This window comes from Pagrus major, chromosome 10 (genome assembly GCF_040436345.1).
Source record: "Pagrus major chromosome 10, Pma_NU_1.0".
NCBI classification, from domain to species: Eukaryota; Metazoa; Chordata; class Actinopteri; order Spariformes; family Sparidae; genus Pagrus; species Pagrus major.
This window is the reverse complement of record NC_133224.1, coordinates 20,673,894-20,684,931: the sequence shown is the minus strand read 5'-3', so window position 1 is coordinate 20,684,931 and position 11,038 is coordinate 20,673,894. Positions and strand designations below refer to the sequence as shown.

At 41.8% G+C, this 11,038-nt stretch overlaps 1 protein-coding gene across 1 annotated transcript; it reads left to right on the top strand.

The window, feature by feature from the left end:
* The first annotated feature begins 912 nt into the window (after nt 1-912).
* On the top strand, nt 913-10,795 carry rpgrip1 (RPGR interacting protein 1). Its single transcript, XM_073475434.1, has 30 exons — nt 913-1,000; nt 1,158-1,211; nt 1,329-1,446; nt 1,620-1,825; nt 1,926-2,028; nt 2,422-2,562; nt 2,833-2,938; nt 3,117-3,140; nt 3,227-3,373; nt 3,461-3,534; nt 3,703-3,923; nt 4,104-4,210; nt 4,310-4,360; nt 4,448-4,627; nt 4,740-4,857; nt 5,053-5,216; nt 5,322-5,667; nt 5,784-5,944; nt 6,154-6,383; nt 6,540-6,655; nt 7,894-8,093; nt 8,321-8,377; nt 8,514-8,677; nt 8,810-8,888; nt 8,983-9,049; nt 9,513-9,607; nt 9,813-10,002; nt 10,081-10,165; nt 10,290-10,417; nt 10,563-10,795. The coding sequence occupies exons 1-30, from the start codon at nt 913-915 to the stop codon at nt 10,793-10,795; spliced, it is 4,053 nt and encodes a 1,350-aa protein (XP_073331535.1).
* The last annotated feature ends 243 nt before the right edge of the window (nt 10,796-11,038 follow it).

Below are 11,038 nucleotides of genomic sequence, written 5' to 3'. Positions count from 1 at the left end.
ACACACACTCACAGGTTAGTCACTGATCTAAACACATGAATACAAACAGTCATTTCAAGTCATCATTCAACACATCAACACGTTTACCCAACTCCTGAAAAAATGTCATTATGGGAAACATCTGTAAAGAGAGAACTAAAGGAGGCTGGGGAAAAGGGAAGGAGGAGGGGATGAAGACAGATTAACACTGATATCATCCAAGCACAGGGCGGAGAAAAACACATGCAGAGAGCCAACAACACCAGACTAAAGCCAGAACACTACACATTGCTGTACCAGGGGTGAAACATCTCTGCACGTCCAACAGACAAGGGTGAGTCAAATATTTTGTTAATGCTGTTGTCAATGTTGATGTTTATTACTATACAAGGGAAAATGCAAACCACAGTCCTTACAGTATGACTGGTGTTTATCACTAATTGTGCAGCAATGTAGACTTTAAAACAGCAAAAACAAATTGTATATGAGTTGTCACATTTTGACATTCTTCATTAAACTGTATAGGGAAGCTAAAACTGTTGGGGATGACAGCTTCTCCAGGCTTGAGAAGATTACACTGCGCACAGAGTATTTACTTGTTTATTATTATTATTATTATTATTATTATTATAGTAATAAAGTATTCACCAACAAAATTGCAAATACTTGCAAGGGAATGGTTTTTGAGACTATAATTACATATATGTAAATAAATATATGATAAGTCATGGTCACAAGCCTGAATTATACTTTTTTCTCTATTTTTCTGCAGTCCTATTATAAGTCCATATCACAATTTTTCGTCCATATTCCTGTTTGTAACTTCCCCTGCATGGAGACCAGCGAACTTGCAGTGGATGTCAGTATGACAAGTTTGCTGTTGTGACATTTCAAAGACTGGAGCTTTGTGATTGGTTGAGTCTGAGAGGCATGATGTCGCCGGTGGTGGATGAGACAGCTGGGGATCTCCCAGTCAGAGATGTGGGGCTGATGAGAGGGGGACTGATGCCAACTGTCCCAGGTTTGTGTGTACATATAACGATTCTAATGACACCTCAGATCATGACATGAGAAGTCCTGACAAAATAGCAGTTCTGCAATAGCAGTGCATTTGTTTACATGTCTGTGTCTGTAAAGACATATCTAAACTCTTGACTTAATCTGTGTCACCTCCTCAGATACTCTACGGGATGTGAAGTCATGGAAGAAACATCATGTCATGAAGACAAAAAGTAAAATCACTTTAAACTCATCCTTTCAGATTTCAACTAAAATCTTAAAACTTCAAATAAAAGGCATTAAAAAGTGCTGTTTCTTCAACTCTGTCTGTCTGTCTCTCTGTTCAGCAGATCCTCAGCGCCTGTTTCGGTTTCCCAGAGAGCACCTGGAGGACCTGTGTCTCAGACTGCAAGAGGAAAACAGTGTGTTGAGACAACACACACGTACACAGGAGCACAGGCTACGCAGGTAACACACATCAACACATAAACATGATACAGTCATGTTTATGTGTTGAACAAAGCACAAACATTCGGCCAAATTGGGGTCATCAATATGGTTTTACTGTGAATAGCTGGGGAATTCATCTCTGTTGCATCCCTTAAAAGATTTAAGTCCCCTAATATTGCCTCTTTGCCCAGGATGTCCACCAGACTGATGCGTCTCCGTCAGGCCCGTCCTGGGTCCAGCGGTGTGAAGGACAGGGACATGGAGGATACCATACAGGAGCTGGAAGCCCGTGTGGCCATGCTGGAGAGTCAGAAAGGGGCACTACAAAACAAACTCAGCCTGGCCAAGCAGCACATTATGGACCTCGGGGGGCGGACGCCATACAAGTTCAGTAAAGGTGTGTGTGAAAAATATAGCACATGAATGGAGACCAGGGTGACTACTGCTTCCTCTTCCATCCTTGAACTTCCTCCCTCTCTTCTTCTTCTTCTTGTCAGGTAAAAGTATGGAAGTGGAGGGTGGAGTCAGGAGGGCAGCCCAGACTGCCCCACCACGCTACGGCTCTACGTTTGAAGACACCAGGGCAGAGATGGAGAGATTGTAAGTGTCTGATGTCACATTTAGGAGAACAGAACATAAAAGAGCTAAAGAAGTACAGATTAATGGAATTGCTCTGTGGAGTGCAGAGCCAAAACCTCAGACTGTTTTTTATTTGAGTACACTCCACTCAGATCTATTTCTGCCGCTTTCTACAAATTATGGCAATAATTATGCTGTAAAGTTTTTGCAGGACATTAAGAATTCGCAAACAACCCTTCCTGATCATAAGTTGTCTTTCAATTTTCGAAATAAAGCACATCAGAAAACTGCAAGGCAAATGGCTTTACCAGTCCTGCATAATTCTGTTTGGCATCCTAACACCGGATTCTTTCTTTCTCCTCTATCCCACCCTTTTCCCCTTCATCACCTCTGACCTCCCTCTACCTCTCCCAGCAGGTCCAGTGTGACGGAGCAGGTGAGGGTTACAGAGCTGGAGCTGACAGCCCAGGCGCTCAGAGACACGCTGAGAGACAAAGAGAAAGAGATCGAGGGAACAGTGAGAGAGATCAGGAAGCAACACGCTGACCGACTCAGGTGGCTACAGCAGAAATACAACCACTAATATAACTAATACTTTTACTATGGCTACTACTGCAGATGCATTTTTTTGTGGACTGTGTTCTTTAATCAGTTAATTAGTTTTATTTGAATATATTTTAGTTTACTGCGGCATTGCTGCTGATTTACACAATAACTAGACAGACATTGTAGTGCTCTTAACAACACTAGCCATTGTTACTTCAGCTACTGCTACAACCGCTGCATGTCTTTAAAAATAATACATTTTGTTTATCTTTCTGTCAGGATAAATATCAGAGAGAACGTTGATCTGATCCGTCTGCAGAAGCAGCTTTCAGAAAAGAGCACCGCCCTGAGAGTCACTCAAGAGAAATTCAACAACCTGCAAGAGGTTACATGACCTTATCAGTCTATAAATCATTAATTTCCTCTTTTATTGTTTTGTAATATTTGATAACATCAGCTTAACCATTAAGATTCAGAACTTTAGCTGTTTACACTTACAGTATATGTTTTCACTTATTGGTCCTCAGAAGATAAATATCTTTTTTGTCCTTCCTTCCTTCCAGGCATATGAAAATCAGCTGGAAGAGGTACATGTCCTGTTACACATAAAGCTTAATGATCCTTCAAACAAATCAAGTCGAATTGTTTACTCATAGTTTATTGTTCACCCCAGAGTCAGAGGTCGCTGAAGGAAAGCCAGGGAGCTCTGCTGCAGAAAGTGGAGGAGCTGACGAAGCAGCTGAAGCAGGAGAGACAGAGAGCCCTGACACTGGAGGGACAACTTAACACCTCTACGCTGTCTCTACAGACCCTGGACAAGGTACTTTATCTTTATCTGCATTTATAAGTCCAGACTAAGACAAGATCATGTTACGTTTCTTGAAATATTTCATTCTTTCTCTTTCAGCTGCAGGAGAGGATATCAGACCTGGAGGGAGAGAGGAATCTAATTAAAGAAAACTATGACACTCTACTGGAGAGGTAAGAGTTAAAGTCTGCTAGGTCCTGCAAAACAAGTGATCTCTAAGATGTCATGGAGACATTAACCAGGAGGTTTGAAGGATGAGACCTTTTCTTTTCTGGAAATTGAGATGAACGGGAGATGGACATTGACTTCTGAAAGTCATTGTATTTACATGTTTTCCCTAGAACTTTATCTGTGCAAAGCAACCATGATGCCCCTGTGGAAAAACACAGAGAAGTGGACCAGAGGAGAGAGAGACATGGTGAAAACATCAGCAGGACAGACATCCAGAGACTGGAGGAGAGGCTTCAATCAGAGAGGGAGGAGAGAGGCAGGCTGGAGCTGGAGAAGGAGAAACTGAGACGAGAAAGGGAGATATTTGAGGAGCAGAGGGAACGAGAAAGAGGTAGGAGTCTCTGCTGCAGTTTGCTGTTAGTTAATAAAGATACATTTCAATTTATCTGGTGTTTCTACTGAACACCTGAAGCCTCAACAAAGTAAACTGATTCTCTATTATCAAAATAAAACAGTATATCAATTTACAATCCCATTTATTCATTTATGTGTCCTGTGTTGTTTCATTTAGAGTTTTCTGGGATGACGAGAGAAAAACAAGAGCATCTTGAACGGGAGGTTCTCCAGTACAAAGAGCAGGTTTCTGCTCTGCAGGACAGACTGGACTCTGTCAGCAAGGTCAGAGATGAAGAACTGAACAATTCTATACGTCTGAACAGCTGTTTGAAACATCATCCACTTATAAGTTGTTTTTAATCTCTCTCTTCTCTCCTCCAGGAGTTTGACATGAGTGTAGAGGATCTTAGTGAAACTCTTCTGCAGATCAAGGTTTGCACACTTCTTTACCTCTGGACTGCTTTTAAAGACAAATGAATCCTTTTTAAACCTTGTCGCATGTTTTGCCACCAATTACAGGCGTTTAGGATGCAGCAGGAGAGCAGGGCGGGACTGCTTTTCCTCCAGGATGATGTGAAGGTGGAGGATTCACCACGTGAGCTGGTAAACATCCAAGCGTCGCATGCTGAGACTGTGCTGGAGTTACAGAAAACCAGAAACCTTCTACTGCTGGAGCACCGCATCAGTACAGACCTGCAGGTACACACACATACACACTGAACACATCTCGTATAATATCTCAGCTTTTTAAAAAAAGTTTATTTTCCCCATTTTATCTTAACTTGTCTTAAATCAAACTTTCCTTCCCAAGGGAGAGTTGACCACCCTCAACCAGAAGATGGAGAGAGAGAGGGAAGAGGTCAAGAGGAGGATGGCAGAAAAGGACAAACTTTTATCAAAAAGAGCTCTTCAGATCAACACTTTACAAGGTATGGTGTTAAAAACTACACTCATATGTACTGGAAAGAAAACCCAGTTCCTAATCAGTCACTTCTGTGCTGCCTGTCACTGATTGACTGACATACAGAAAGGGATGGGTAACATTTTTTTTAACAGTTTTTTAAGAAAAAAGTTCAAACTTCAGGATCTCAAAACTCTTAATGTTTTGTCTTTGTACTCTAAAGCTCAGTTGAAAGAGTTAGCATACAGCCCAAGGAACTACAAGCGGACCATACCAATACAGTACACATGGCCTTCTGTAGACCACGAGGTGGTAGAGCCCACTGAAGATGACTTGACATTTTCTCAGCTTAGGGCTGGGGAGTCACTGCTGGAGATCCACCTCAAGGTCTGAAAACACTCAAACCTTGTAGCAGAATTTGGTGTTTTTTTTAATTCAAAATCATTTGGAGCAAGTTTCTCATGAGACTTTTTGTTTTTTATGCACCTCCAGGCTGCCACCTTCACCCCAGCAGGGCTGCGCACCATGAGAAGCATCCGTCCAGGGGCGAACAGAGGTGAGGACATTGTGACCTTCTGCACCTACAGCCTCTTGGACTTTGAGGTGCACTCCACTCCTCTGGCCTCAGGTGGCCAACCCAACTACAGTTTCACGTCCCGCTATGCACTAACGTCCCGAGATCTGGGTAGGCTGGGAGGTCAGGGGTCAAGGATCAGAGTGGAGCTCCACCAGGCAGTAGGAGGGGTGAAGTTTGTGACACACGGAAGCGGGCAGATGTCCCTCATGGGTGCCATGGAAAGGAGAGGGGAGCGCATGGGTGGACATGTTAATATCACAGGTGAGTGATGTTGGATAAAGAAACTGGATTTGATGCTTCTTTTCCTGCACAGAGTCTACATTATGTTTTGCGATGTTCTTATTTATTACATAATGCATTGATTGTCTCTCTCCAAGGCTCCGAGGGTGAAATTGTTGGTGTTTTGGATTTCTGGGTGCGCCTGTATCATCCTGCAGAGCCTGTAGACACTTTGGTTGAGAGAGGACCTGACAGGAGAACGGACACACACAGGAGTCCTGTGCAGGTCTCTCTTGGCTGGCAAGATACTGGACATGAGGTAAAAAAAAGTGATCACATTTTAAATTTGTATGTCCACAGTGTAAAAACACAAAACTCAGTCTGTCAGCTTATACAATACAGTATGTATGATGAATGTGTTTATTGAGGGAACATTCAGTTCCTAAAGAAGGCTGACTTGTTGCCTGTGCGCTTCTCTTGAATTTAGTAATATGTCCAATAACAAAAGGCTGTGTTTCCTCACAGGAGTTACATGACTATGGTGGGGGAATCCCCAATGAGTTGGTGGTTATGTTGGAACGTTGTGTGGGCCTAAACGCTCGCTGGCCTGGAATGCTTCCTGACGCCTACCTGACATACAGGCTCTACGACCTGCCGCCTCACGTCTCTCCAACAGCCCAGTGCACTGCTGACCCAGTGTTCAATGACACCACCAGCTACCCACTAGCAGTGACAGCTGATGTGTTGCACTACCTGAGGTATGATAATCTGGGGGCCTTTGTCTTGATTTGGGTTTTTAGCAGATAAATTGCTTTTTAACTCTTAATTATTTGGCCAGAATAATAAGTAACCTAAAGATCTTCGCAATTCACAATCTCAAAATGTTGACAACATTCAATTCCACTCTTGCCCAGGTCCAGCAGCTTGTGGGTGTATGTGTTTGATGACAGCGATGACCAGATACCACCAGCTTATCTTGCCAAGACCCCCATCCCACTGCGAGCGCTGGCTACAGGCAGGGAGATCAGAGGTGAGGGGGAGGAAAAAGTTAAACAGTCACATGATATCATCTATATCCCTCATTGGAGGAAGCATTCATTTAGATGGAGTTGGAAGAAAACATGTTATTTTCATAGAGTTACATCACATGTCCCACAAGAGCATGTTCTCTGTATACTTGCTTAAATTGCTTGCAACATTCCATGTATTAAAAGTTTCATGTCGATTTGTGCTAGCCCTCAATCATTCTCTTACAACAGTCGACACAAACTATTGCAGTTTAATCTTATACACAGAACTTATTACACACCTGAACGCCTCCATAAAATAAGCAGGACCTATTCAGAACAATGCCCTAGGTGCAAAGTTAAAAACAGGATCTCTTATGCACATGTTTTGGACATGTAAGTGTCTGAAGCACTACTGGATATCTGTTCTGAACATCATTAAAAAAGTTGTGGGGATTGAGATCCCAACAAACCCGAGGCTGACACTGCTGGGGGACTACTCAGTCTTACCTAACAACCAGAGGGGTAACACACGCTTTGTTAGATTGGCCCTAATTGCTGCTAACAAGTGTATAGCCATTCATTGGAAAAGTGAGCCCCCTGGGGTATCCTTTTGGCTCAAGGAGCTGTCTTCATACTTACCTTCAGAAAAGATCATGTTTAACCTTAAGAAGAGGCCGTTTCTTTTTGACAAATGCTGGGGAAACTTTGTAGCCTTTTTACAAGATAGACCTTCTCTTAATGATGATATCCATACTTGAAGCTACACAATAGGGCCCTTCTGAGACCTTACCTGGCCAGGTGCACTGCAATCTTACTCAAGTACTATGACCTGTGTACATAGCATGTATATCTCTTAATTAAGAGTTTTGTTTTTTGTTTGCTTTTTTTTTCATCTGCTTTTATTTTTAGTTTTATTTTCATTTGTTTTTAGTTTTTATTTCTTTGAGAGAGTGTATCTTTCTTCCTAATGTAACTGATACAATTGTGTACTTATCTTTTGATATCTCGCTGGTATCCTTGTTACTGTCACCATTACTGCTATTGTGTTATGTGTGGGGTGGGGTGGGGGGGATCATGTTTGACTCTGTACTTAATGTCCTCTATCGCTGTATGGGAGAAAAAGGAAAATTCAATAAATATATTGTTTAAAAAAAAAAAAAGTTTCAGGCTGACGGGCAAAATGATCCCTCTGAGTTTTAGAATTAGAACGGCTGGACCCAAACTACCCAGTCAGCACTTTTTCTCTCTGTCCGGCCAGGTGACTATGTTCTGAGGGATCCAGCTGGTGGACCTAGGGGCATGGTCAGGGTCATGTTAAAATGGAAGTACCCCTTCCAACCATCGGTAGACACCGTGCTGGGAAGACAGGACAGAGCAATGGAAAGCACCGAGAGGGAGGAGAGGAGGAGAGAGGAGGCTGAAGTATTACAGAGACCCACAGCAAAGCCCAGAGTGAAGGTGATTTTATTTATTCAAGTCTGTCAATAGGTTTGGGAATTACCAGTCATACTTTGAGGAGCTGTACATGTATTTTATGTGCAATTGTTTGCAAATGACTGTAAGAACAGATGAAAAGCAATGGCAACCTTCTCTAAAAAAGAAATTGCTAACATCATGTCATCGGACATTAAAGAAGTCACTTCCGGTTCTGTACCTTAATACCTGTTCTTTGACCTCTACCACAGACACAACTGCTTGAGTCAAGAGAAACCAAAACAGTGCAGAAAGAGACTCAAGCTTGGGTAAGGTTTGAAGCACCTACAAAAGTAGCAAATTCACAGCTCAACTGTGTGTTTTCATGATAATTCAAATATAAAAACTCTTGCGATTACTGATATATTTGTCTGTTTCCAGCCTCAACCGCCACCTGTCAAACAGAAAAGCCTACAGAACCTACGACCTGAGCGACCCACCTCTGTGGCCACTCGCCAGTCCTCAGACAGGAAGAGATCCCCCAAGAGGTCACCTGACCTGTACCAGCACACACCCCATCTGACGCCTGAGCCAAGACTGACCACACCCTCTCATTTGCCAACGAGGAAGTAAGTTGTAGATCTGTTTAAAATGATCACTTCCACTAAAAATATTTTCAAGATAGATTTAGATAAAATAATTTATATATATATATATATATATATAAAAATGTATATAAAATGTACATTATCTTATTTAAGATCTTCAGAGAGAACGACTTCCAGACAATCATCCGCCACGCTGTCAAGGAAAAGCTCTGCCAGTGATGCCAGGATTCAGGTAGGAGCTCTCACAAACAACAGTGATTAGAATTGGTAGACATCAATTGAAAACATGCTAGTGAATAAGCTCATATCTTATTTCTTCTTCTCAGGACATTCCCTCTGTGGATCAGGTGTCAATGGATGAGGAGGAGGAGGAAGAGGAGAAGAGTGAGAGTGGTAACTATTCATGTACACACAATAGGTCTAAACACCAGCTCTAAGTAATTTGAAGCCTCACTCTGCCATTGTTTAAATAAACCAAAAAATATCATGTGATAGCCTACTTCAGTGGTTCTTAAAGTGGGGTCTGCGGACCCCCAAGGGTCCTTGAAGGGGTTCCAGGGGTGCCCATATAAAAGGTTAATAATTTATTTTCACTGTTCCAACACAATTACATAATGTATGACTATTTTGGTCATGGGTAAAACATCTAACAGCAAAAATCTTATCAAAGACAGGTCTTTGGTCTAATCGTTGTGAGTTTAGGGGTCCTTGATGTGAAAACGTTTCTGGCAATATGAAAATCAAAATCTTCAAAATATGGACATTTATCCTACAAAATATTCCAGCAATACATACTGACAAAGCATCTATCAGTGAAATAAATCCAGTTCTTCTCATTATTTTTTTGACGATACAGTTGCTGCAGCAGACAGCGAAGCCCCGGAGTCTTCAGAGTCAAGCTCCTCACAAAGCGACATTATCATCATTCCTCCAAAACGAAAAATGAGAAAGGTATGAACAAAGTCACTGAGTGAATGAGAGAAAACATGAATGAAGGAGGGGAAAAAAGGGAAAACTTTAGCATCACATTGTGCTATTATTGCCATTTGTGCAAGTTTGAGCTTTTATTTTAAATGGTCGTGATGTAAATAGATAAATATGCCAGTCAGATGTCAGTAAAGGTTTATGAACTAAACACAATTTCAATGTGTTTCAGGGAAACAAGCTGAGAGTGGAGATTCTGTCCCTGACGTTTGAACCGTCCTCTGACGTGGCATTGGACAAGTCAGTGCAGTGTGTTTATGTGGAATATCGGCTGCTGGGCGTCCCGATGGAGACGACAGAAACACCCATGTCCCTCCGCAAACCTATAGAGGGGGAGGAGATTCACTACAACTTCACACGAGGTAAGATTGGATGAGATCAGAAAGTTTTAATTTCAAAGCTTCTTTATGAACCCTAAATTGTTCTGTTTGTCTCCTCAGTGATTTATGTCGATGGTTCCCACTCAGCTCCACTCAGACAGTATCTTTACACCATGTTGGAGGGTAATGACCCCAACCAGGGCAGGTACTGTCATCAGTGTCATTTCACATGTTAAAGTATGATTAAATACATCCATTTATGTCTCTGTGCTTTATTGATGATGAAACCATAAAATGTAAGCATGTGTGTCTGTGTGTCATGGCTACAGGTTGAAGTTCACAGTCGTCAGCGAGCCGATGGACGATGAGGAGGAGTGCGTGGACGTTGGACATGCTTTTCTGGATCTACAGGAACTGCTCCTCACAGGAAATGATGTCATCGAACAACAAATTGACAGTAAGTGTTGTATTTGTGAGATCTAGGTAACGATTTTGTACAAAATAATGCACATTTCTTATTGCTCTCCTTCAGTTTTTCAGGCAATTCAGGACACATTTCTGAACCCTTTCTGGGATAACATGTCTGTCTCTGTTTCCTCCAGTCGTGAGTGTGGATGAAGACAAGGAGGTGATTGGACACCTGAAAGTGTCTCTGGAAGCAGCGAAAGCTCTGACTGGGATTTACCAGGAATTTCACCAGAAAAGTGAGACCAAGACAGAAGATGAGACAAGTGAAGAAGAAGAGGAGGAGAAAGAAGAGGAGCTAGAAGAAGAGAAGAAAAAAGATCGAATACAAATGATTGATTATGATGATGATGACAGTGACTTCTACTGAAAGCAATTAGTATGAGATGAACAGAGAGATTGTATTCTCCCTCACCATTTCACCATTCCCAAAAGCAATCAAATAAAGAATCATTTTTGAAAGGCATTTGTGGCTTTGAAGTGTATTTTTGGATAATAATTTTGGTTTCCAGGTTTATCATGTTCATCTTTATTACTTATTTAAACATTTTTACTGGGTGTCATCTATATCTCTGCTCCATGTAATAACAAAAAGTTTAATTTAAAATGCTTC